Genomic DNA, 27,143 nt, shown 5'->3' with positions numbered 1-27,143 from the left:
TCCGTTTGACCGTTTCTTCTCTCTCCAATGGAGGTGTGGCCACTCCTGACTCATACCCTCCCCCCTGCGGCGAGCCGCCTGATCCCAATGCCTGGCGCCCTTCCTCCCCACTGCGCTCTGTTGGGGACGTTGGCCCCGATTTCCAACTGCTGCTCTCTGAACCCCCTTTTGTCCCTTCTTCCTGGGGTGTCCCCCTAGGCTCCCCCCTTGCCCTGGCCACTGGCGCTCCTTTCTGTGAATCTTCCGATTCACTGGAAAGACTCGGAGATCTCGGGTCGTCGTCATCACTCATCTTTCCTTCGGACTCCTCCCCCTCGCTCTCTGTTTCCTCCCTTGCCCTTGCCTCTGCTCCTGAACCCCTGACAATTTGTAAAAAAAAAGAATATACAACGAGACTGACAGGAAGTTCGTAGTGCTGGTACAAATGTTATTTTGAAATGGCTTTATGTCTTTTCCTTTCTTTTTTTCCTTTTTCTTTTTTTCTTTCTTTAGGTACATAAATTTGGTATATAAACTTTGTATACATGTTGGAAATTATATTATAATATGCCCTGTAATGTAATATGCTAATGTATACATATGTGACATAAGAACGTTAATTTTTTAAAAAAGAAACCTGGGTGGGTGAACAGGGTGGAGTGGGTCTCACCCAGCTGTGCCCACCTGGGTACTCAGTGCAGCCACAGACCAGAGTCGAGGGTCAGGGAGGGGGAGTTGCTGTGGTCTATGAGATTCTCTCTCTGTCTCCAGGCTCTGTCCAGTTGGGGCTCCCTGTCTGTGGGAATGCTCTCCCCAGGAAAGTTCACCTGGTGCCTTCATTACAGGTAAAAAAAAGGTAAAGGACCCCTGGACAGTTATGTCCAGTCAAAGGTGACTATGGGGTTGTGGCGCCAATCTCACTTTCAGGCCGAGGGAGCCGGAGTTTGTCCACAGACAGTTTTCCGGGTCATGTGGCCGGCAGGACTAAACCGCTTCTGGCACAACAGGACACTGACGGAAACCAGAGCGCACGGAAACGCCATTTACCTTCCTATTGCAGCGGTTCCTATTTATCTACTTGCACTGGCATGCTTTCAAACTGCTAGGCTGGCAGGAGCAGGGACCGAGCAAGGGGAGCTCACTCCATCGTGAGGATTCGAACAGCCAACCCTCCAATCAGCAAGCCCAAGAGGCTCAGTGGTTTAGACGACAGGGCCACCCGCATCCCTGCCTTCATTATACACCTTTAGGCGCCAGGCAAAACTGTTCCGTTTTAACCAGGCCTTTGGTTGATCTGATTGACATCCTCTGCCCTGTTTGAAATGTGGCTCTTTGGGGGGGGGGGTTGCTGGGTTTTTTTTATTTTGATATACCTCTGGGTATAGGGCAGTAAATAAATAAATAAATAAATAAATAAATAAATAAATAAAACCATCTGCTCCTCCCCTCGCCCTCCCCTGCCTCGACTGTGGTCCTCAGCATCTTCTCCGGCAGCAGCGGCAGGAAATGGCTCACAGGCCTCTGAAATTCTCTGAAAACAGGAAATGGGGTCAGGTGCTTTTTGACGTACCAGCAAATCTCATCTCTGCAACCAGACATTGGGAGGTTGCCCTGCGCCATCTCTGAGCTCCCTCGAAGGAAGCTCTGCAGCGCTGGCCCCAGACTCTCCTGGGATCCTGGAAGGACTTTCCTATGAGAACTCCCAGAAAGGTAAGAGGAAGAGACACCAACCCAAGAGAGGTGGCTTATGCAATGAATGGATTGTGCTGAAATGGCGAAACAGGCTGCAAAACAAATGGAAAACCACAGAATGGTAGAGTTGGAAGGGACCCCAAGGGTCATCTAGCCCAACCCCCTGCAGTGCAGGAATTGCAGCCAAATCCTGGGAACTGTAGTTTGTACAGGGTGCTGAGAGTTGCCAGGAGACCCCATTCCTCCTCACAGAGCTAGAAGAGTGGCCGAGCAGTCAAACCTCGCAGCTAACACAACTCTCAGCGCCCTGAACAAACTACTCTTCCCAGGATTCTCTGGAGGGAAGCCATGGAGGTCCTAAAGGATCTTCCCTCCGGTCCTAAAGGATCTTCACTGGCTCCCAGTACATTTCTGAGCTCAATTCAAAGTGTTGGTGCTGGCCCTAAATAAACCTGGCCCTGGATCCCTGAAGGAGCGTCTCCACCCCCATCGTCCATCCCGGACACTGAGGTCCAGCTCCCAGGGCCTTCTGGCAGTTCCCTCCCTGCAAGAAGTGAGGTTACAGGCATCCAGGCAGAGGGCCTTCTCGGTGGTGGCGCCCACTCTGTCGAACAACGCCCTCCCTTCAGATGTCAAAGAGAAGAACAACTACCCGACTTTTAGAAGACATCTGAAGGCAGCCCTATAGGGAAGTTTTTAATGTTCGATGTCTTACTGTGTTTTTATTATGTCAGAGTGGCTGGAGCAACCCATTCAGATGGGTGGGGTAGAAGTAATACATTTATTATTATTAATAATATTATTATTTTATTATTTTGAGGCGCTTCTTTGTGTGCCCCCTCCATGAGAGTGGCAACCCCAGAAGGAGCGTTTCCCACAGCGTCTCCCCCCTTGTGGAATGCGCTCCCCAGGGAAGCTCGCTTGGCACCAGTCAAAAATATTGTTCTGCAATCAAGCCTTGAGACGATCAACATTCTGTGTTTGTGGGCCGGGGGGGGGGGAGTAGTTTGCTTTTGTTTTATTATGTGATCTATGATCTCATTTTGCGATTTTATGAACCACTCTGTGATCTTTGGGTGCCTGGTGGTATTCAAATTTACAATAACAAACAAGGATAATCGGGTTCCCTTTCTCAGTATATTTACCCTTCTTCCAAGTCAAGCATCTACTTCCAGTCTTAGCCCTTGGACAAAGCAGCAGAGATTTTATTTTTTTTATTTCATTAATATTCACTTATTTACTGCTTAATGACAGAAAGGGCTTGTGATTTACAATGATAAAATAAAATAAAATCACAAATATTGACACATAAATATCCTGAACTAAAATACACAACAGAACAATCCTATTAGAAGGCCAAGATAAATCCATAGTTTTAAAAATGCAAGGAACGCCCCACCCCATAAAAACCGCACAGGAGGTAAAACAGAGACACTTTTCAAGAGGCGAAGGGAATGCCTGGGGCTGCCAAGACAGAGGACCCTGCAGGCATTTCAGATCCAGGAAGGGAGGGTGTTGTGCTGCCCATTCCTTATTACAAGTGAGTAAAATCTTAGGGAGACTGTTGGTTCTTGCCAAGCTGCATCGTTTCACGCTGGGATCCTGACGAAGTCGTTGCATTTATTTGAAAAGCTGGCATTAATGACTGAAGTTTGTCCGTTTCCCCAAATTAAGAGCATGAAAGTGATTTTGAATAAATTGACTGCAAAAGTTTGGGGTTTTATTGTACTATCCTCCTCAGTGGGTCGTAGAGACGGCTGTTCTGAATCATGCTTTCCATAGGGATGAGTTTATGGGAGCCGAAGAAAGTTTGGCGAAACACGGATTTCACAGGATCTGAGCTTGAATTGTGACTGAGAGCGGGGGGGGGGGGTGTCTGTCCCCTCCAACAGGCCTCAGCAGCAATGCCTCCCGTCAAGGAAGAAGAAACCCCCTTGATCAGCAAGAGAAGCAGCAACCTCTCCTTCTCCAAGACAGACGGCCTCCAGGTATATCTCTACCACCAGCTGAACGCGGCACATTCGGCCTCGGATTCAGCCGGCACCCTAAACTTCCCCTTAGGGGGGGAGTACACGGCGGAGGAGCTCTGCATCGCAGCGGCCAAAGCATGCGGTGAGTCTGAACACTTCTCCGCTGGAGCGTCCCTTTCCGCCAGCTCTGATGGGTGTCTCATTCCAAAACGCAGAGAGAGTCTCTCGGCCATCAGGAGACTATCTCCTAAGAAGCCCTTTTGTTATTGGTTTTTTGACTTATTAGATTCCTAGTGAGCAACAGTAACATTACTTTCCCACTTTTAACATTTCCACATGCAGCAGTATCGAAATCCGAGGGGAAACATAGAATCATAGAATCATAGAATCATAGAGTTGGAAGAGACCACAAGGGCCATCGAGTCCAACCCCCTGCCAAGCAGGAAACACCATCAGAGCACTCCTGACATATGGTTGTCAAGCCTCTGCTTAAAGACCTCCAAAGTAGGAGACTCCACCACACTCCTTGGCAGCAAATTCCACTGCCCAACAGCTCTTACTGTCAGGAAGTTCTTCCTAATGTTTAGGTGGAATCTTCTTTCTTGTAGTTTGGATCCATTGCTCCGTGTCCGCTTCTCCGGAGCAGCAGAAAACAACCTTTCTCCCTCCTCTATGTGACATCCTTTTATATATTTGAACATGGCTATCATATCACCCCTTAACCTCCTCTTCTCCAGGCTAAACATGCCCAGCTCCCTTAGCCGTTCCTCATAAGGCATCGTTTCCAGGCCTTTGACCATTTTGGTTGCCCTCCTCTGGACACGTTCCAGTTTGTCCGTGTCCTTCTTGAACTGTGGTGCCCAGAACTGGACACAGTACTCCAGGTGTGGTCTGACCAGAGCAGAATACAGTGGCACTATTACTTCCCTTGATCTAGATGCTATACTCCTATTGATGCAGCCCAGAATTGCATTGGCTTTTTTAGCTGCCGCGTCACACTGTTGGCTCATGTCAAGTTTGTGGTCAACCAAGACTCCTAGATCCTTTTCACATGTACTGCTCTCAAGCCAGGTGTCACCCATCTTGTATTTGTGCCTCTCATTTTTTTTGCCCAAGTGCAATACTTTACATTTCTCCCTGTTAAAATTCATCTTGTTTATTTTTGCCCAGTTCTCTAATCTGTCAAGGTCAGATTGGGAAACCCAGCCTTGCTAACACCTGCCTTCTTCTTTGCCAGGAATCCTCCCCGTCTGCCATTCCCTCTTTGCGCTGGCCAGAGAGGACCTCTCGGGGTGGTATGCGCCCAGTCATGTCTTCACCGTGGACGAGTCCTTCAGCCAAGTGCTCCTCTACCGGATCAGGTAGGGCACAGCTGTCGAAACTCAGCTATGACCCTCCAGCGCTGGTGCCCTCCTGATGTTTCGGACTACAACTCCCATCAGCCACCAACCCGCATTAAACTACAACTCCCATCAGCCACCAACCCGTATTAAACTACAACTCCCATCAGTCACCAACCCGTATTAAACTACAACTCCCATCAGCCACCAACCCGTATTAAACTACAACTCCCATCATCCACCAACAAATATGGTTGTGTTGAACTACCACTCCCAACAGCCCCCAACCAATATGGCCGCCTGAACTACAACTCCCATCAGCCCTGGTGAAACACCTTCCCAACCTCCCCACAAAAGAGTCTTGTTTTCTCCACGCAGGTTTTTCTTCCCCAACTGGTTCGGGTCCCAGAAATCGTTCCGGTGTGGGCTGGCCAGCGACCAAGTCAGTCCGGTGCTGGATTACCCAACCATGGACTACCTCTTCGCCCAGGTGAGTACAACTCCTCCTCCGAGATTCGGGGCGGGAGCAACAACTTGCAGGGTCTGGAGATGACAAATTTGCAGCAGCCCCTTTCCCCAAAGGCAAGGCAACTGGGAGTCCTGGGAAAGGGGCATGGAATTTAGGGGGACCCTGGGAACGTTACTTTCCCATGGACCCCTTGCTCCTCACAGTCCCGCAGCGATTTCCTCAGCGGCCGGGAGGAGATATCCCTGAGCATGGAGAACCAGGAGACCTGCCTGGGCCTTGCTGTGCTGGACATGTTGCGGATCTCCCAGGAGAGGAAGCAGAGCCTGGAGGAGACCTCCCGAAGTATCAGGTAAGGAGGAGAGGAAGCTCTCCCAGCAAGCAGGTCAGGGGAGGAGGGATCCAGAAAAAGCGGAGGACTCTTTGGCCCGTTGTGGCCAAACCTGGAAGAGGCAAGAAGCTGCCTCACTCGGAGCCAGACCCTTAGAGCCGTGGAGTCGTAGGGTCATAGAATCATAGAATCATAGAGTTGGAAGAGACCACAAGGGCCATCGAGTCCAACCCCCTGCCAAGCAGGAAACACCATCAGAGCACTCCTGACATATGGTTGTCAAGCCTCTGCTTAAAGACCTCCAAAGTAGGAGACTCCACCACACTCCTTGGCAGCAAATTCCACTGTCAAACAGCTCTTACTGTCAGGAAGTTCTTCCTAATGTTTAGGTGGAATCTTCTTTCTTGTAGTTTGGATCCATTGCTCCGTGTCCGCTTCTCTGGAGCAGCAGAAAACAACCTTTCTCCCTCCTCTATGTGACATCCCTTTATATATTTGAACATGGCTATCATATCACCCCTTAACCTCCTCTTCTCCAGGCTAAACATGCCCAGCTCCCTTAGCCGTTCCTCATAAGGCATCGTTTCCAGGCCTTTGACCATTTTGGTTGCCCTCCTCTGGACACGTTCCAGTTTGTCCGTGTCCTTCTTGAACTGTGGTGCCCAGAACTGGACACAGTACTCCAGGTGTGGTCTGACCAGAGCAGAATACAGTGGCACTATTACTTCCCTTGATCTAGATGCTATACTCCTATTGATGCAGCCCAGAATTGCATTGGCTTTTTTAGCTGCCGCGTCACACTGTTGGCTCATGCTCTCAAGCCACGTGTCACCCAAGTCCAACTAGGTCATCTAGTCCAAGCCCGGCAAAGCCAAGCTCTGCTTCAAGACCTCCATGAAGGTCCACCACCTCCTGAGGGCGACCCTTCCCCTGCTGAGCAGCTGTAAATGAAGGAAAGTTCTTCTTGATGTTGAGCTGGAATCCCCTTGGAACTTGAACCCATAGATTCAGGTCCTTCCCGCCAGAGTAGATATTTGGAGATGGCTCTCTCCTCTCAGTCTCCTCTTTCCCAGGCTAAACATTCCCAATCCCTTCAACCGTTCCTCATCAGGCTTCGTTTCCAGGCCCTTGATCACCTTGGTCGCTCTCCTCTGCACACCTTCCCGCTCGCCAATCCCCTTCTTAAACTGAGGTGCCCAGAACGGTGACCAAGGCAGCAGAGAGTAATATGACTCCATAGGATCTGGACACTGGACTTCGAGAAAGACGAACCCCTTGAGCTGAAGCTGTGGCTTTGGGTGTGTGCTGCAAGAGCTGAGCTGCCCGTTAAGCTGAGCTGTGCAAGAGCTCAGCTGCCCACCCAGCTCCTTCAGCCCTTCCTGGAGCATCTCCTCCAGTCAGCCCACGCGCAGCTGCCCCTCCCGTCTTCCGTTGCAGCTACAAGTTGTGCCTCCCAGAGCAGATGCGGCTCCAGCTCCAGGCGCAGAACTTTGTCACCCGGAAGCGGATCCGGCGCCAGTTTGGGCAGTCGCTGCACAAGGTCAGCAGCCTGCAGACCGAAGTCCGCTTCCTCAAGCTGAAGTACCTCATGGAGCTGAAGGGTCTGCAGGGGGCCACCACTGAGGAGACCTTCCAGGCCTGGGTCCCTGCCCAGGCAGCAACAGGATCTGCCTGGACCATCCACGTCTCCAGCGAAAAGGGAATCTTGACAAGTCACAGCGGCGCCAAGGTGAGGTCAGGCTGCGTTGGGCACCCTCAGAGGCCATCTAGTCTGACCCCAGACTCCGAACAGGGTTATCACAGCAACACCTTTCAAGACCCTGCCCCAACCCCCTTCCTAGGGCCTCCAGCGCTAGGCGCACTCTACCTCCCAGTCCAATCCAAGGCAATAACTCCACTGACTGCACAGATTTCCCACACTTACTGCCAGGCAAAGGGAGGCCCAGCTTGCAGCCTGTATGACATAGTGGTTAGAGCGCTGCACTAGGACCCGGGAGAGCAGGGTTCAAATTCCTACTCAGTCATCCGGGGGACCTCTGGCCATTCGCTGGCTATCGGCCCTCCCTACCTCGCAGGGGCCTCATGGGGGCTCAATGAGGACTAGGCTCCCCCCCCAACTCATTCAGTCCCCACATCAGCCCTGCGAGGTGGGATAAGACCAGCCCTCAAACAAGCTTCAGGGATGAGTTGGGGGATTCGAACCCTGGGCTGCCCCAGATTGTAGTCCAGTGCTCTAACCACTACACCATACTGCCTCTCATGTGCAGACCCCACCCGTCTCCTCAAGGTGAGCGTAACCAGATATATCTCTCCTTTTTGGCGCATGTGCCAAATCCTTGCAATCCTTCAGGGAACCCACCTGTTCTGCGACTTCCCCGAAATTGCCGACATCACCATCAAGCAACCCGTCCGCGATGGTCAACCTGTGAAGAGCCGTCTGGTCAGCGTGACGAAGACAGACAGCTGGGTGCTGGTAGGTGAACCACCATGTTGCTTTTACTCATCATGGAATTAGAATCGTGACATTGGAAGGGACCCCCAAAGGTCATCCAGCCCAACCCCCTGCACCATGTTCATCGTGGGCTCATTTGTGACAGAGAGGGGTGAGCTTCCCTAGCATGTAGAAGGTCCTGGAATCTCTGGATAGGAGCAGGAATACTGCTGCCAGTCAGTGCAGACAATATTGAATGAGATGAACTCTGTACAAGGAAGCTTCATTTAGCCTTATATTCATATCATGAGGACTGCAATCTTGCTTCCTTGTTAAGGGAAGGACCATCGCTGAATGCCAGAGCACTCGCTTGGCATGCAGAAGGTTCACCATTCCTTATTCCTAACTTATTCCTCCAAAAACATATTTTTAAGACCCCTCCCCTCATTTGCAAAAAATACATTTAATCCACAAAATGGTAATGCCATACTGTCTGGTGTCAACAGACAGAGAATTCCCAAGGCTGACGCTGCCGTTCTACCCCTGGCCAGTGCCTTTTGGAATGGCTTGCGAAGCCAAAGAAATGGCAAAATCGCAAATTTTATCCTGAAAAATTGAGCTGTGCGGCATTTCAGGAAGCATGAAAAATCCATCTTGGAAATGCCAACGTGGCTGAACTTTCCTGTTGTCTGTCCATCCATTGAAAGGTGGGCATGGTGGTTTTGCCTCTTTTCGCGCAGGAGATGGAGTTTGGCAGCCTGGCAGATGCCTTGTCGTTTGTCTCCCTGGTTGACGGATACTTCCGCCTGACAGTCGATGCTCAACACTATTTCTGCAGGGAGGTCGCCCCCAAGAGGCTTCTAGAAGACCTGGAAAACCAGTGCCACGGACCCATCACGTGAGCCCCAGACAAGCCCCAGAGTGGGGGGGGGTCATAGAGTCATGGAATTGAACCCCCCGGCAGTGCAGGAACCTTTCACCCAACGTGGGGCTGGAACCCATGACCCTGAGAGGAGGAGCTTTGTGCTGTAACAACTGAGCCAGCCCCGCTTAGGCGGAAGAGATTCCAAGCCCCACTAGCAGGTGGGACTCTGCACCAGCAGGAGGAAGGGCGGGACGTGAGGCAGGGCTGGGCTGGCGATGTCTTCAGATCGTCTCTGAGCCGCAGCCTGCAAACCGCATGACGCTCTTCCTTCCTCTTAGGGCAACGTGAAAGCCTGTGGGCCCCGCCCGGAATTATAAAGTCTTCCAAAAGGCACCTCAAGACTCGGGGCCAAAACTGGGCAGGATCTGCTTTCGAATTAACTAGCAGGGCTATTGATAGAATTGTAGAATGGTAGGAGTGGGAAGGGGTCCCCACGGTCATCTAGTCCAACCCCCTGCCCTGCCTTCTGAAACACCCTCTCCAGGCAATTTATTGCACTCCTCATTTTATTTCTACGCTGCCTTTCTGCAGTTCAAACTGTGCTCAAGGGGCCTTACGAAATTGAAGTTTTTCTTTCTTAAATTTGCTAGCCGCTCCTTCTTGCCCAGGGCGATCCAAAGCAAACCCCACATACAGACATTAAAACCAAGGAGGGGGGGAATGCATTTTAAAAATCCCTCCCACGTCTCAAAAGCCACAGATCGTTAAAGGTTTTTACTCATGAGAATGTCGGAAGAGGATCAGGCCACTTGCACCCTCTTGCCCCAGTGGACAAATGCCCCATGCAACCTCGGGATCCAGGAAGTCTGCTTCTGGGCCCAGAAGCTCCCCAAGAACCCCAGAAGAGCCAAAGGAATTATAGAATTAGAATTATAGAATTGGGCTTGACTATCAGAAGGTCGGCGGTTCAAATCCCCGCAACAGGGTGAGCTCCCGTTGCTTGGTCCCTGCTCCTGCCAACCTAGCAGCTCAAAAGCACCTCAAAGTGCAAGTAGATAAATAGGTACCGCTCCGGTGGGAAGGTAAACAGTGTTTCCATGCGCTGCTCTGGTTTGCCAGAAGTGGCTTAGTCATGCTGGCCACATGACCCAGAAGCTGTATGCCGGCTCCCTCGGCCAGTAAAGCGAGATGAGCGCCACAACCCCAGAGTCGGCCACAACTGGACCTAACGGTCAGGGGTCCCTTTACCTTTAGAGTTGGAAGGGACCCTGAAGATCCGCTAGTCCAGCCTCCTGCAGTCCAGAAAGAGGCAGCTGTCCCTTTCGAGGAAATCCTGCCCCAAATGGAAACCTGTTATTGGGGGGGGGGGGCGCATTGCACCCAAGGGCAGCTCTGCATTTGCCGCATTGAAAAGGAAACACACACTCAATAAATGAATAGATAAAAACCATGAATTTTGTGTCAAATGTGGGGAGGAGGTTTCGCCGCCCGGCTTTCAAACGGGCGAACTGATGGAATTTCCTGCCACTAGATCCCAGCTTCAAATGATGCAGACTCGATGGCCCTTGTGGTCTCTTCCAACTCTATGATTCTATGATCTATTTATTTTTAATTTATGCCTACGTCGAATTTTGAATTGCAGGTCAGAATTCGCCCAAAACAGACTGACAGCGTCTCAGAACGAAGGCGTAGCGCATGTCCTTCGACGAAGCCCAGAAGATTTTGACAGTTACCTGCTCACCATCTGCATCAAGGTGGGAGCCCCCCTTGCTTAGCCTGGTCGCACAGGTGAGGTTTGGGGTGCAAATATTGTTTGGCCCTTAGCGGCACCCACAGAGGAGGCAAGGAGGATGACGAATGAGGAAGTGGGAGAGAGGGGGGGTGGAGATTCACTTGGGACACCATTAGCCAAGAGGCTCGGTTCTAGAGCCGCTCTGTAAAGTTCGAAATAAAAAAGGACTGGAGGAAACTTTTCCTTGTCTTTATACTTTCCTGGGCAACCAGCTGGGAGCTGCTGGCAACACCCTAACACATTCACACATTACACTGACCTGCATGTGCAAGCTGCTTTTACACATCCACTTGTGTGAATTCAGGCGTGCCAGTTGAGACATACAGGTTAGAATTGTGGCATCGGAAGGACCCCAAGGGTCATCTAGTCCAACCCCCTGCAATGCAGGTAGGAATCTTTCGCCCAATGTGGAGCTCGAACCCACAACTCTGAGATTAAGAATCTCATATCGTGTGCACTGACCGTATACTACTTGAGCATTACTTGCGCATAGCCATACGAGTGTGCACAGATCCAACTGCCTGTGTGCACTTGTTGGATATAACATGAGACCACCCCATGAGAGCAAAGGGAGGGGCACTCTGCGTATGCTCCACTGCAGCCCATCTGCAGAGGTGGGGGCCCCCCACTCTGCTCTGTCCTGAATGCACAACTCCAGAATGGAGTCTGGGTCTGCTTCAGAGTACCCACTGAAATACGAGGGTTATCTGTCCCCCTGCCCCCTCCTCAAAGGACAGGTCCCTTCCTCGTATTTTACAGGATTCTGCCTCCAGTCGGAATCCCCCATTATTGGAGGCAGAATCCGAAAACTTTGGGAAGTCAACAGATGCATACTTTCTAAAAGCCTGCATCATTTGGCGCTTGGATCTAGTGGCAGAGAGTTCTGCTGGTTCACCCATCTGAAAGCTGAGTGACTTGGGTCACTTGCCATCACCTGCCATTAAAACTCATTCCAAAAAGTGACCCAAAGCAACAGAAAACCTTGCAAACCCTTTTGCAACTTCCATTGTACACTAATTTTGGAAGCAATTGCCGTTTTTACAAAGACCTTCTCCCCGCCCCGCCCTGCCCCACTGCCCGGGGTCACCCCGCTTCCCCAAACCCCACAGACGGAGATCGGCAAGGACTTCAAAAGCCTCTTGATCCAGAAGGGCAGCGATGGCACCTTCTCCACTGCTGGGGTGGCCAAGAAATTCTGCAGCCTCCGGGAGATGCTGGGTGTCTGCCAGCGCTTCAGCCTCCAGGCCGACGGGGTCGCCATCCAGCTGGGCCCACAGCGCCCCCCACAGCCCAAAGGTAGGCTCTGCAAAGGAAAATCATGGCACTGTACAGCCAGCAGCCCCACAGATCCCATCCTTGGGGGTCCTGCCCTCTTCCATTCTGCCCTGGGGTGCCCCAAATCTTCCTGGTCCCATAAACTCCTTCTGCCTCTGTTTCTCCGTAGAAAAATCCAACCTCTTGGTCGTCCGGGGGGGCACCTGCCACCAGCTGCCCAGCTCACCATCTGCCTCACGGAGGGCCGTCAACCAGGTGATGTTCCCGAAAATCCAGGCAGAGAATCTGGTGCAGGTAAGAGGGAGAAAGATGGACTTACATGACATGTGTCTAAAACACATAAATCTGCCTGCACAAAAAATTAATAATCCTGGGAACTTCAAAGTTGGGAGGAACCCCAGGGGTCATCCAGCCCAACCCCCTGCAATGCAGGAACACACAGGCGGCTCCAGAATCTCTGGCAGGGGCCAACCGACCTCAAACCTCTATTTTTTCAGGCTGGCAGGAACCTGTCTGCCTGCTTTGTGATGGATCATTTCTCCCTCCATTAAGTCATAAGCGCAGTCAAGGATAAGCTTTTCTTGGTCAGTTGGCAGCCCCCAGCGGCCCTTTCTGCAGCCTGGCAGTGCCCAATCTTCTTTCCCCCTCGGCAGTGTGAGAATCTGGGGCAAGGGACCTTCACCAGGATCTACCGGGGCTTCAAGCGAGACCCCAAGGAAAGCAGAGAAGAGGAGGAAGAGGAAGACGACGACTCGAGGAGTCGCCAGGTGGAAGTGGCCATGAAAGTCTTGGACGTGGCCCACTGCGGCTGGGCTGAGGTGAGACCCAGGGGGCGGAAGGGGGGAGTCCGGGACATGGGGATGGGGAGAAGCTGAGCCAGACGGACGAAGCTGCAGAGTCAGGGCCCCGGCTCCATCTAGTTCAGTATTCTCTGCACTGGCCGGCAGCAGCAGGGCATCTGGCAGGGCTCCATCCTAGACGCCAGTGCGAAATATCAGAAGGAGAGGGGAACTGAGGTTTCTTGGGAGGTCATATCCTGCACCTTCCATACGTCTGTCCAGAAGGGCAGAACAACTCCCAAACAAATGTGTTAAATCTGTAGCAATTCTGTCGCATCTCCAACAATTCATTTTTCTCTTTTGGGGGGTAAAACACTTTTACTGAAAGTTGTTATGTTTTAACATATTAAACACTGAAACAATCCTTACAATTGTGCAGGGGGGGGGAGAAAGGAATAGAGGAAGTGTAACTGAAAAGACCCTTTATCCCAATTAGATCATGCATCTCTCGTCATTTATCTGCACATAGAAAGGCAGGTTCCCGTATTTTCTCTACCTCTCTTCCCAATCTCTCATCCTGAGAAAACCTTCTTGCAGGTGCCTCCCACCTCTACCTGTGCCCTTCCTGTGCGAGTCCTCCTTAATTCAAAATAAAGGAATCTTAATTAAAATATCCAAAAATTAGTACCCCCAGGGTCATCTAGTCTGACCCCCTGCAAGGCGGGAATCACAGCTGGAGAATCCCTGCCAGGTGGCCATCCAACCTCTGCTTAAAACCCTCCAAGGAAGGAGAGCCGAGGGCACCCCAAGGGTCATCTAGCTCAACCCCCTGCAATGCAGCAATCTCAACTAAATTATCCATGATGGGTAGCCATCTCAGGCTGGCCCTGGGGCCTTCTGCATGCACAGCAGCTGCTCTGTCCCGGAGCCGCCCTCTGTTCTGCTCTCCTCACCAGCAGAGCCACGCCGGCAAATCACATTCAGTTGGGAGCGGGTGTCATTTCGCAAGCGTCCACCAGGTGGCGCTGCCGCTGCGAAAAACCCTCCAGGTGCGCAAGGATCACGGAGGATATTATTATTATTATTATTATTATTATTATTATTATTTATACCCCGCCCATCTGGCTGAGTTTCCCCAGCCACTCTGGGCTGAATGATGGGGATGGAGGCGCTCTTTCAGATGGTCGAGGCCATTTAGGGCTTTCAAGGTCACAACCAACACTTTGAATTGTGCCCGGAAATGTCCTGGGAGCCAATGCAGGTCTTTCTAGACCAGTGTTATGGGGTCTCGGCGGCCGCTCCCAGTCCCCAGTCTGGCTGCCGCATTCTGGATTAATTGCTGTTTCCGGGTCGCCTTCCAAGGCAGCCCCACGCAGAGCGCGTTGCAGTAGTCCAAGCGGGAGATAACCAGAGCAGCGTCTGCTCTCCTCTCCGCAGGCCTTCCTCGAAGCGGCCAGCATGCTGGGCCAACTCTCGCACAAGCACCTGGTCCTGCTCCATGGAGTCTGCGTGGGAGAAGAAAGTGAGTCTCCTGCCCCCCCCCCGACCCCATATCCCCCCCCAAGTCTGCACCCGGGACTCCTCAACTTGCTTTGCTCGTCTGTATGTGCGCTCCAGTCTGTGTCACCAACCTCCACTTTCCCCCAAAGGTACAAAAGCTATGCAATTCGGGGGGGGGGGGTTTGATTTGCATGCAGGGTGGAAAGAATTAAAGGGGGGAGGCTAGGATGGGCCTAGAGAGAGCCTGGCGCCTGGATCAGGCCCGGGGGGGGCATCTAGCCCAGCCTCCTCACAGCAGTAAAATGCCCCATAGAACCCAGGAATGGAGATAGACTGCCTCTGGCCCTGGAGGTTCCACAAGAGCCTAAGAAGAGACTGCTAGAGGGGGCCAGCAGAGGCCCCCCTGGGGAGCCAGGAGCCGACTGGGGAGGAGCCCACAAGGAGGGCCTGAGCAAAACCCTCCTCGCTTGGGAGCCCAGGAGCTGGTGCACAGAAGTCGCAAGGGACCGCGAGGGCCATGGAGAGCCCGTTTGTCACCCCTAGATCTTCAGGAGGGGGAGGGGGAGTCAGCCTTCCCAGGCAGGCACCCTCAAGGTGATTTGCGCTACAACTCCCATCATCAGAACATTCGGAGAGCATTCCCCCAGCTGGTCAGCACTGACCGGCAGCCGCTCTCTGGGGCTTTGGGGCAGGAGGCATTCCCAAGGGGACTGAAGCTGGGACCTTCTTCCATGATCCTCAGCCATTCCTTTAAAAATAAAGGTTCTAGTCCTCATGGGTTGTAAGAAGGCTGCTGGAGTAAGGAAGCAGCCTTTTTCAAACTCAGGCCCCTCAGGTGCAGTATAGTCCATCCTGACTGACAGACGCTGGGACCTCCTGAATACAGAGCAGGTGCTCTACCCACTAGGCTACAATGTCCCTCCATAAACCAGGAGACCTCTAAAGGGAGTTGCAGCATCCAAAGGGTGTCTGGCTTGGGGAGGCGGCTGGGGAATGGTTTGGGAAGCGGAGAGGGAAGGAGGGGGTGCTTGGGACGCGGTCTGATCTGGCCGCTTTCCTTCCCGGCAGGTGTCATGGTGCAGGAGTACGTCAGGTGCGGCGCGTTAGACAGCTACCTGCGCAGGAACCAGGCGAGTGGCAAAGTGACGGCCACCTGGAAGCTGCACGTCGCCAGGCAACTGGCCTATGCCCTCAACTTCCTGGTAGGTCCCTCAGCAGAGGAGAGGTGGCTCAGTGAGTAGAGAACAGGGCTCTGAATCTCGGGGTTGTGGGTTCAAATCCCACGTCGGGCAGAAGATTCCTGCCTTGCAGACCCCTGGGCTAGATGTTCCCTGGGATACCTCTCAACTCTACAAGTCTAGGATTCTAGGATTTTAGCCTGCCAGTCAGAGCCTAGGGTCCCTTTGGCGGACCAAACAGGGCTTTCCCCCTCCTGTGTCATTAAGAAGGCAGCAGTGGAGCACTCTGTTGATCAGAGTGTGGCAACGCATGACGCCAGGGTTGCAGGTTCAAATGGTCAGAGTGGGCGCTGAAAGAGGTGCTTTGAAGATGTCAAGAGGCAGGGAGTTCCACTGTTTGGGTGGTGGCTGCAGGCACATCCTTGCTTTTTCTCTCCCGGCCGCAGGAGGACAAGGCCATGGTGCACGGGAATGTCTCTGCCAAAAAGGTCCTGCTGGCGAGGGAGGGGGACGCTGCCAGCGGCTGCCTCCCCTTTATCAAACTCAGTGACCCGGGAGTCAGCGCCGCCGTCCTCTCCACAGACTGTGAGTGGCTGAGTCTCCTTCCTCCTCTCCGTCCTTCTCCCCCTGCGCTCACAGGAGGCGTTGGGACTCCCAAAAGAATGGGGGGAGCTGTCTCCTTGGCCCCCTAACCCGCCCCTACTGGGCGCACCCCTGCCCTAGAAAAAACATTACTCTGATTTAAAAACACATTTATTCCAAATAATATTTAAACACTTTATTTACTTCTCTCACAAGGTTTGCTTTTGCTTTAGTTTTGGTTTTACTTATAATTAAATAACAATAATTTTAAGATGCTGCTGGGTTGCAGGGGAACCTCAAGGCTGTTGTAGAAAAAAGACGAAAGGAAATTTATGGCGATTTCAAACATGCAGAAAGTTTAAAGATCACTAGACTGTAGGCTGAAACAAAGGCCCGTTTCTGCTTGCCGAGGCTGACCAAGCACTTGCATGCGAGGAGACACCCCGAGATCTCTGAGGATCCTGCTCATTTCTCTCTTTCTCTGTCTCGCATCCCAGTGCTGATCGACCGGATCCCGTGGGTGGCACCCGAATGCCTGGAGGATCCCAAGAACCTGGTGCCCGAGTCAGACAAGTGGGGCTTTGGCGCCACCTTGTGGGAGATCTTCAATGGCGGGATCATGGCCCTGAGGCTGATGGAACCCAAAAGGGTAAATTCCCCAAGTGACACCCCCGACTTTTGGGGTTCGGGAGGGGGGTCTACACCAGCAGACACCCTTTGCAAAGCCTCTGCAGTGTTAGAAACTCAGATATATAATCTTAATTGCATACCACTTTATATTTATATAATATCTCAAAGCGGTTTTCAAAACATTAAAACACCAAGTAAAACTATCCAGAATAAAGCAAATTTAAGGAAAATATTTCAGATTCTTCTCTAAGTGACATTTGGCTTTCCTCAGTCTCCAATCCAGCGTCCAGAGATCTCCACATGGTTGCATACATTGCAGGGGGTTGAACTAAATGACCCGTGGGACCCCCTTCCAATTCTACAATTCCATGGCAAATCGCTTCAGGGTTCAGCAAACCAACCAATATTTCGGCTCCTGCAGGAGGGGTTGAATATGTCGTCTTTTCGCCCTGCTCTGCAGCTGAGCTCTTGCAAAGCTCAGCCTAATGGGCAGCTGAGCTCTTGCAAAGCTCATCCCAAGCAACCATTCTGGCTCAAAGGGGTCCATCTTCCTTGCCACAGTAAGGAAGAAGGAATAGCACGGCGGCAGCAGATTTAGCTGAATAAAATAGTTGTGCTTCCTGCAGTAATTTATACCCCGCCCACCTGGCTGGATTTCCCCGATCACTCTGGGCAGCTCCCAACAGACTAGTAAAAACACGATAAAACACCAAACATAAAAATGTGGGGGGTAGGACTAAATGACCCTTGGGGGCCCTCTTTCTTTTTGCAGAAGCTCAAGTTCTACCAGGACCGGCAGCAGCTCCCCGCTCTCAAGTGGGCAGAGCTGGCCAGCCTGGTGGCTCCCTGCCTGGATTACGACCCTGGGAGGCGCCCCGCTTTCCGCAGCATCCTTCGCGACCTCAACGAGATCATCACTTCCGGTGAGTCCCAGCGGCTGAGAAGCGCTGTGCAAGGTGCAAAAGGATGAAATGTTTTGTGATAAAGTAGAAGCAGAATTTACTTACCGTCGCCTGTGTCTCAAAGCGGGAGTTGCAGCAGCAAAATGGAGTCGGGTCCAGAGCTGCAATCTCAGTTACAAAAGTACAGAATCTAAGTTCAAAAATGGCGTCTGTGTGGCCAACTTGGAAGCGCGGCAGCGACAGAGAGAGATGGCCAGGCAGGCAGGAAGGATGTAGCCCTGCAGCTTCCTGCCAAGGCAGACAAAGGAAGTGATCTCACAGAGTGGTCTCTCTAGCAATTTTGACTCTGTGAGCCTAGGCTCATCTAGCAAAACATGAATTGTTGGTTTGGCGGCAAGTACAGTCATACCTCATGTTACGTCCGCTTCATGTTACGTCCTTTCAGGTTACGTCCTGCGGCACCCAGAAGTACTGGAAAGGGTTACTTCCGGGTTTCACCGCTCGCGCATGCGCAGAAGCGCAAAATGACACCATGCGCAGAAGCGGTGAATTGCAACCCGCACGTGCGCAGATGCACCGCTGTGGGTTGCGCTCTTTTATGTTGTGAACAGGCCTCCGGAACGGATCCCATTCGCAACCAGAGGTACCACTGTAGTGATGTACCAAGCTGCCTTTGGCCCCCTGTATCACCCACACTGACTGGCAGCAGCAGCAGCTCCTTGCTGCCTCCTGCCGCACCTGGAGCTGCTGCCAGGGGTTGAGGCCAAGCAGGTGTCTCCGCGGAGGAGCAGTGGTCCTCAACTTCTCCTTCCCCCAGATTACGAGCTCCTTTCGGACCTCCCGACCAGCGACACCCCCGGAGGCTACCTGGATGCCTCGCTGTGGCAGGATCCCACCCTCTTTGAGGAGCGCCACCTGAAATACATCTCCGTGCTTGGCAAGGTAGGCGGGGTGCGGAGGGCGGGGTCTGCAGTGCAGTGGCCTTTGGAGAATCCCAAAATCATTGAGTTGGAAGGGAGCCCCCCAAAGATCATCTAGCCCAACCCCCGAAATGCAGGAATCCCAACCCACAGCCATCCATCCTATTTGAAACTACACCAGACCCCTAATTAGCTGTGCAAATGGGTGAGCAGTTTCATTGCTGCATGAATGGATTTGGGCAAAGACTCCGGGGGAATGGATTTGTGAGTGAGTTGGAAGGGGACCCCCAGCGGTCATCCAGCCCAACTGTTGTAAACAAAAATGCCCTTTTCCCTTATGGCGTATCCAAGAGCCCATATAGAGTCCTTACGTAGGTTCCCTATTGGTAGGAGAAAAGAACAAAGGCCAAGCAGAGAATATTGAGAAGCAAAGCAGCTAGGAAGCCTGATCTTGATTGATCTGTTGCAACAGGGTCCTCATTCACCACACGAAGGAGAGAGGAGGGACCCTGAAAAACGGTGTGCAAGGCCTTATAAAGACTTTTGAAATTGCCACCCTGTAGATCAAGACCACCCCCAGAAACATCATACATACATCACAGAAAAGGCGGTCTAAAACAGAAATTTGAATGTTGTTTATCTCCTGTCTGGCAGGTTACCTGTTAATGCTCACTTGATTGGATACCCTGGGGAGCCTGTAATGATAAATACTTAGTTCCTGAGTCAGGTCACAGGCTCACCCTATTCATACACAGACATACCCTTAAGACAGGATTTGTGAAGGAAAAAACAATGGGGAGGCTTTTCCATTTTCCTTTGACCTTGCAGAGAAAACATTTGGTCAGTTTGGGAATAAAAAATGGTTCCAGGTTGGTCTTCTTGTGCTGATCTATGTACGTGCTTGGTTAGTACACTTATGAACATTGAACATACCGTATATCTAAAACCTCAAAATTCCTATCACACGACCCACTGCAGTGCAGGAATCGCAGCATCAGTTTGGGGAGAATTGTGTGTCAGAGAAGTGTATTGATTCATTCTTTTTAATGAAGAGCATTTGCACCCCGAAATGGCTCCTAAAGAGGCTTGCATCCAATCCCAGTTAAGGCGAGGCAGTCCCTGCCATCGAAAAACCGCACTGCAGGCAAGGAAAAAGGGAGGAGGAGGGAAGAGGGGGTGAATGAAACTCCAGTCTCAGGCAGTGTGATGGGAGCCTCTAAAACTAGGCATGGCCTGGAGACAGTGGCCAGAGAAAAGTTTTTCTCCCTCTCTCACAAGACTGGAACACAGCTGAATGTCAGAAGATTGTCACTGGTTTGAAGTGATTTGGACACGGCTGGAATTGGGGGTGTTATCTACAAACTCCACATTTGATGTATTGGTTTGTGGGGCGCTGCAAAGCTAGCAGTATATCTGAAGCAGCGTCTCCACCCCCATCTTTCTGCCCGGACACAGAGGTCCAGCGCTGACGGCCTTCTGGCAGTTCCCTCATTGTGAGAAGCCAAGTTACAGGGAACCAGGCAGAGGGCCTTCTCGGTAGGGGCGCCCGCCCTGTGGAACGCCCTCCCACCAGATGTCAAAGAGATAAACAACTACCAGACTTTTAGAAGACATCTGAAGGCAGCCCTTTTTAGGGAAGCTTTTAATGTTTGATGCATTACGGTATTTTAATATTTTGTTGGAAGCCGCCCAGAGTGGCTTGGGAAGCCCAGCCAGATGGAGGGGTATAAATAAATTATTATTATTATTAATTATTATTATTATTATTATTATTATTAATGCAAAACCACTGCAAAACTTTGGCACACTTTTGGAGGGGATCACAAATTTGGGGGTTCGGAGTTGGTTCTCCAGTTCTCGTGTCCTTAAATCTGCGCATTGCTGTGGGCAGGGCAATTTTGGGAGCGTGGAGCTGTGCCGGTACGACCCGCTGGGCGACAGCACTGGGGAGCTGGTGGCTGTCAAGCGGCTGCAGCAAAGCTCATCGGAGCACCGGGCCGACTTTGAGCGGGAGATCGCCATCCTGCGCTCGCTGCATCACGACTTCGTGGTCGCCTACCGGGGCGTCTGCTGCAACCGAGGTGACCCCGAGGGGGGGCGGTCTGGGGGGGGGCAGCCGATTGCTTGGGGAAGGTTCAGCAGAGGGCGATGCAGAGACTGCCCTGCGAGGAAGTTGCCAGCGCTTGGGGCTTTTGAGTTTGGAGGGAAGGTGGGGGAGAGATGGCATGGTCAGAGAGGTATAATAGAATCATAGAACTGGAAGGGACCCCTGAGGGTCATCCAGTCTGTCCCCCTGCAATGCAGGAATCTTTTGCCCAACACGGGGCTGAGTCCCATGACCCTGAGATTAAGAGTCTCATACTCTACCGACTGAGCTGTCATGAAATCATAGAATAAATCACAGACTTGTAAACTTGGGAGGGACCCCGAGAGTCATCTAGTCCAGCCCACTGCAATGCAAGAATATTTTGCCCAACGTGGAACTCGAACCCACAGCCCTGAGATTAAGATTAAGCCCCATGTTGGGCAAAAGGTTCCTGAATTGCAGGGGGCTGGACTAGATTTCAAACTCTCCCATTCTGTGATTCTGTGATTCTGGGTCTTGTGCTCTCCTGGCTGAGCTATCATGAAATCATAGAATTAATGGGGCTTGAAGCCATGACCCTGACATTCAGAGTCTCCTCCCACTGAGCCATAAGGCTTTATCAAACGATGCCTGGCCTGCCCTCTCGCAACCCTGGGTCCTCTCTATTCCCCCCCTTTTCTTTCAAGGCCACAACTGACATTGTTTGTCTCCCCCCAAATTAGCACAAACCTTTTGTGTCTCTGCCCAACTTCAGGCCGAAATTCTCTCCGGCTGGTCATGGAGTACCTGCCCAACGGGTGCCTGCGAAACTACCTGCAGAAGAACAGAGAGAGGCTGGACCTCAGGAAACTCCTCCTCTACGCTTGGCAGGTCTGCAAGGTGAGGCCTCCTCTGCAATGTCGCCTTTGGCGCCTTTGAGATAACATCCTCGTTTCCTGTTAATTCTGCTGCTTTGGATGCAAACGGCTTTCTTCATCAATGTGTTTTTCCGAGGTGTTTCATTTGATGTTTTAATGGAGGTTTGAGATTTTGTTCTTAAGATTATAAAGCGGTAGAGAGAGGTGAAATGAATACTAATACTACAAATAATAATAATAATAGTATTAACCTGTAGCCTTCCAAACGTTAAAAAACAATAATCCTGGAGTGGGAAGGGGGCCATAGAGCTCATCTATCCTAACCCCCCTGCTCAACCACAACATCCCTGGCAGGGGGGCTGTGCAAACCACCAGCGGAAGAGCCGCCCCTCCCCCTCCTGACGGTGCTCCTTCCACCACTGCCTTGCCAGGGGTTGGACTAGATGACCCTCAGGGTCCCCTCCAACTCCACAATTCTCTGATTCTGTGAATGACTCTTGATCTCGAGGAGCTTCACAAAATGAAATCCACTCGCTGGACATTTCTGCCTCTTAGCTCTCATCTGGCCTCTGAAGCCAAATTCATATTTATTTATTGTCTTTTGTAGAATCGTAGAGTTGGAAGGGACCCCCAAGGGTCATCCAGCCCAACCCCCTGAAATGCAGGAACCGCAGCTAAAGAATGACGGAAATGCAGAGTTGGAAGGGAAATGGAGGCTCATCTAGCCCCCCCCAGCCCCCCCCACCACAATGCACCTTTTCTCCAAGGAGCAAGCCTGGTTCTCCTACCCCTCCTCATTTCCCCCCTGCGACACCCCTGTGAGGTGGGTCAGGCTGAGAGGCGTGGCGACCGCCTCCCAAGGTGAGCTTGGGGCTGAGTGAGGATTTCAACCCAGCTCTCTCCCAGGTCCAAGTTCAGTACAGTCATACCTCGGGTCACAGGCACTTTGGGCTGCACGATTTCGGGTTGCGCACCATGCCGTACCCCAAAGTACTGGAACAGGTTACTTCCAGGTTTTGGTGCATGTGCAAAAGCACCAAATCGTGACCCACACGTGCGCAGACGCGGCGCTGCAGGTTGCGAACGTGCTTCCCGCACAGATCACATTCGCAACCCGAGCATCCACTGTACTATATAACCGCTGCACCAGACTTATAGACAAATTTTAAAAATATGTGCACACACACCGTCCTCTGAGCAGTTGGCAGAAATATCCCTTTTGCCAAAGGAAAATGGTTTGGGTGAGTGGGATGAATCCTGGGGAGCAGGGCCGAATCCTGACCCTCACCTTTGTCCCTGCAGGGCATGGATTACCTGGGTTCTCAGCGCTATATCCACCGGGATTTGGCCACCCGGAATATCCTCGTGGAGAACGAGAACCACGTCAAGATCGGAGACTTTGGCTTGGCCAAGATCCTGCCACAGGACAAGGAGTATTACGTGGTGCGGGAGCCGGGCCAAAGCCCCATCTTCTGGTACGGAGGGGCGGGAGATCAATGGGTCGGCGCGTTTCATTCTCCTCCCAACTGGCCAGAGATGTGTTGCAGAGTTGGAAGGGACCTCGAGGGTCATCCAGACCAACCCCTCAATGCAGGAATCGCAGCAAAGTCTTGTCCATGCTTTTCAAGGGGTCCACCCTGAATCACTGGCGGAGGAAGAGGCGGGCAGGGGGAGCGCACCGCCCCCGGCAGCCGATCCCAGTGGGGTGCCATCGTGGCTACACCCCCCGCGCTGGGCGCCACGCCCCAGGACGCGCCCCCACCTGCTCTCTGCCCCCCAGTGCTGGAGCATGAAGCTCCGCCACTGCCCTGAATAGGTCGGGGAAAATGGGTCCCCAGACATCCCCTATGGCAATGCCACGTAGGGCTGGGAATGCCCCTCATATGAAAACCCTGGAGAGCCACTACTGCCAGTCAGTGTAGATGTCAGGAGTGAGGCACAAATCGCGCCAAGCCAGTTGGAGTGAACTGGTTTTTTAGCAAAAACAGGCTCTTCATGGGTGTTGAGGCCTAAGGAGCAGAGAGCCTTATATCTGGTCGGTCTTGCCCCATGAAATCAGTTGTCGAGTCCAAAAGTTCCCAACTCCCCACAGCCGTCTAAATCCACCCCCCACCTCTGCTCCAGAGTTTTCCCCAAGCAGTTGGAGACTAAGCCAACCTCTCCTCCACCCTTTTCATGCCTCTCCTGGTTCTGGGAGACCAGCGGGGAGGGGAGCTTCTTGCAGCAGGAGGGGGAGACAGCCGTGACTCTTCCAGCCAGACTCCTCCCTGCCTCTTGGCCTCCTTCCTCTCCTGCTTCAGCTTCTGCCTCCGAGTCTGGACTTCTCTCTGCCACAGACTCTCCCTGCTCACTAAGCCTTGTTGCCACTTCCCTGGCTTCTCTCTCTGACCCCTGATTGTCACCCCCCCCCCACTCCCTGGGCTCTGTGCCTTCTTTCCCTGGGGGTTCCCTTGGGGTTTCCTCAGCCAGTTCCTCTCACCATTCCTCTACCAACTGCCTACATCTCCTCCTCTCCCAGGCATTTCCCCAGCGATCTGAGGCTGTGCCTGAGGGCAGCCAAGCTCTTCTCTGCCCTCTTCATGCCTCTCCTGATTCTGGGAGACCAACGATCTGCAGCTTCCTGGGTGTAGATGAGTCCCTTGTCTATAATCAGGAGGACCAGCACCTAAGGCCCATGAATGGGCGTCTCCCCTTGTTTCCCCAGGTACGCACCAGAATCACTGTCCGACAACGTCTTCTCCCAGGAGTCGGACGTCTGGAGTTTTGGGGTTGTCCTTTATGAGCTTTTCACCTACGGGAGCAAAAGCTGCAGCCCCTCAGAGGTGAGAGAGAGAGAGTGTGTTTGTGTGTGCAACCCTTTAAGAACTCAAAAAGAGGTTGCTGGATTGGGCCAGTGGCTCGCCCAGCCCACTCTCCCGTCCTCACAATGGCCAAATACATCTGAGAACCTGGCAATCCAGACAGACTGCACCTGGTCCTGGAGGCTCCACCAGAATGTTCCAGATCATCGTTTTATCATATGTGGTGGACTAGCCAATTGGCCAAGGGAAACGGGGGTGGGGGTGGGTTTAAAGGTCTTTTGTAAAAAGACTGGAACCTTTCTTTTAAGTCCCCAGAGATTTTATTTTTATTTTTTTAAATCTGTTTCTTCATGCAACAAAACTGACGGGATATGCAGAAACGGCAAGTTTAACTAGTAAAATATGAGATCAGGAAAATATTTGCAGTTTATTTGAAGAAACTTTGCAAGCAAATTGAAGGCTAGCAGGATTAGAGTAAATTCATCAGCATACAAATAAGTTGTGAGATAATGAGAAAGAATTAATATGGAGTAATTAGTATATGCAGCAGCTGAGCATAACTAGAATGAACCATGGAAGGGGGCAAGGAAAGCCCATATATATATATATATTCCGGATCAGGTCCAGCCCGTTCCTGCCAAATCCTCTTTTGTGGCGACCATCTCTGCCTCCTGTGGCAATGAGTTCCATTGTTTAACGGAGAAGGGCTTTCTTTTAGCTGCCCTGAATCTCCCACTACTTCTAAATTTAGCATAACATGCCCCACGTGACCCTGGCCTTGTCCTCTGCCTTCTCCCACACCCTCCCACCTAGGAGTTTCTCCGAATGTTGGGGCACAGTAAACCCCCCATGATCGTTTGCCAACTCTTGGAGCTCCTGAAGCAGAGCCAGAGGCTCCCGTCACCCGCCAACTGCCCGGCTGAGGTGAGTCCACAAGCAGAGGGCAATGGATCTGTTCTTGTGCCTGAGGTTTGAGGAGGGGTTGGTCTAGATGTCCTCATGGGGTCCCTCCTTCAAGCCTGTGCCTGTGGGATTTAGACCAAGCAGGGGCAGGCACTGAGTCCTTCAGTCTCCTTGAGTTAAGGGCTCTAAGTGAGGTCTCCCCTCCCCAAGAAGCATGGGAACCATAGTTTACCCCCAACAGAGCTACAATTCCCAGCACCCTTAAACTGAAATGTACAGAATGGACCCAGCCGTGGTGACCTCCCTCTTCAGAAACTCAGCTGAGCTCTGCTCAGAGACATCGCTAATGCCTTGGAGATTGGGGCACGTGCAAAGCTAGAGATCACTGAGAGGCAGCATGGCAGAGTGGTTAGAATGCTGGGCTGGGGCCTGGAAGAGGCCGGGTTCAAATCCCCCCGATGTCGCCATGAAGCTCGCCAGGTGTGGCCTTGGGAGCCAGTCGCCGCCTTCTCTCAGCCTGGTCTACCTCGCAGGGAGAAAGAGTAAAAGGCAAACAATTTAGACAACCTGAAGGGAAATCAGAGCAAGACACTGATGGAGTATGCAGAATTAGCAAGTTCAGCTAGTAGAGTTCAGCCCCCAAGGAGGATTGGAAATGTTAAAATTGGAAAAAATTAAATTAAAAAAAATTGAAAACACGTTAATATGCTAGCAGGTTTGGAGTAAGTTCTGCAGCAAAAGTTACTTTGAGAATAAAGTTGAGAAAAGAAGGTATAGAATAATTATAATATGCAGCAACAAAAGATAACCATGAGAACATCACGGAAGGGTGGGAGAGAAGTCAATTTCTTAAGTGAATGTATATTGTAAAGTGTTTGTTAAATTGTATTTTATTTGTGGGAAAGTTATAAATAATCTTTTTTAAAAGAATGTGGGGACAGAGAACCATGGACACATCATTGAGCTCCTCAGATAATGCAATTAATAGATAAATAAAGGATTTACGGAGGGGGGAGGAAAGCCAAACGTTGGCACAAAGTGGAATCGCACCCGGATCTGACCTCCGCCCTCCTCTCCCTCTCCCTGGAGGTTTATGCTCTGATGCAGTCCTGCTGGTCCTTCTCCCCGGCCCAGAGGCCTCCGTTCTGCAAGCTGGCGCCCCAAATTGAAGCCCTGAGAAGCAGCCGCTGCAAAGTGCGGGGCTAGCAGGTGAGGAAGACGGGCCGGAAAACTGAATCTCTTAAAATCCAATTTCTGATGCGCAAGCAAAACCACACGCCTACAAGCCAAATGAAACTAAGGAGACCCTTCCCTTCTTCCGAGGGGCTGGCAACTCTTGAGTCGGGATCTCTCTCGTTTGAGCCCAGGGATCCTGTGTCCCAGGACTGACGGCAGCAGAGTTGCTGACCTTCTCTTCCGCAGAGCCTGGACCTTGAACCCAGGACTTCACTCCACCCTGCTTCCCATGCTGGGCGCTTTGGGGGTGGCAAAAAGGGGGGCTTTCCTCCGCCTCTCCCTCTCGTTGCTAAAGGGTCTTTTTCTTTCCTTCTTTATGGTTGCACAAATTAATAAAATTCTTTAAAAGTTAAAAATAAACAAACCCAAGTCTGTTGCATTTCTCTTTCCTCGCCCTCTCCAGGACCGAAGAGCAGGCAGAACTGAGCAGCTGTGAGATTTTGTTGCAAAGAATAAATGAAAAAAATTGAGGACAGACACTGTTATCTCTTCAGTTGAAATGGAGACAGATTAAAGATATTGCAGTCTTTTTGTTCCAGGGCGAGCAGGTGGATGTGGCCCTCCAAATCTCACCAGGCAGCCCTCAGAATGATCCCCAGCCCCCCCTCCACCTCCACCTCCACCCCCC

The 27,143-nt window shown here is 51.8% G+C and overlaps 1 protein-coding gene across 3 annotated transcripts; it reads left to right on the top strand.

The window, feature by feature from the left end:
- The first annotated feature begins 1,446 nt into the window (after nucleotides 1-1,446).
- On the top strand, nucleotides 1,447-26,986 carry JAK3 (Janus kinase 3). 3 transcript variants are annotated; one of them, XM_082206963.1, is made up of 25 exons: nucleotides 1,449-1,689; nucleotides 3,454-3,783; nucleotides 4,879-5,002; nucleotides 5,360-5,471; nucleotides 5,654-5,799; nucleotides 7,216-7,507; nucleotides 8,129-8,251; nucleotides 8,950-9,107; nucleotides 10,717-10,828; nucleotides 11,976-12,162; nucleotides 12,311-12,435; nucleotides 12,795-12,959; nucleotides 14,358-14,442; nucleotides 15,489-15,622; nucleotides 16,045-16,183; nucleotides 16,678-16,829; nucleotides 17,583-17,733; nucleotides 18,530-18,654; nucleotides 20,524-20,713; nucleotides 21,473-21,597; nucleotides 22,878-23,050; nucleotides 24,280-24,397; nucleotides 25,190-25,300; nucleotides 26,369-26,488; nucleotides 26,647-26,986. In XM_082206963.1, the coding sequence occupies exons 2-24, from the start codon at nucleotides 3,576-3,578 to the stop codon at nucleotides 26,483-26,485; spliced, it is 3,372 nt and encodes a 1,123-aa protein (XP_082063089.1). In that variant the 5' UTR covers nucleotides 1,449-1,689; nucleotides 3,454-3,575; the 3' UTR covers nucleotides 26,486-26,488; nucleotides 26,647-26,986. The 3 variants fall into 3 exon arrangements, 2 of the variants coding, with proteins under 2 accessions (XP_082063089.1, XP_082063088.1); XM_082206962.1 differs by lacking the exon at nucleotides 26,647-26,986 and having other exon boundaries at nucleotides 1,627-1,689; nucleotides 3,505-3,783; nucleotides 26,369-26,625; XR_014215279.1 differs by lacking the exons at nucleotides 20,524-20,713; nucleotides 26,647-26,986 and having other exon boundaries at nucleotides 1,447-1,689.
- Nucleotides 26,987-27,143: the final 157 nt, after the last annotated feature.

Source organism: Podarcis vaucheri (assembly GCF_965113315.1).
Source record: "Podarcis vaucheri genome assembly, chromosome: 18".
Taxonomy (NCBI): Eukaryota; Metazoa; Chordata; class Lepidosauria; order Squamata; family Lacertidae; genus Podarcis; species Podarcis vaucheri.
The sequence above is the reverse complement of the archived record's forward strand: the minus strand, read 5'-3'. Positions and strand labels throughout refer to the sequence as shown.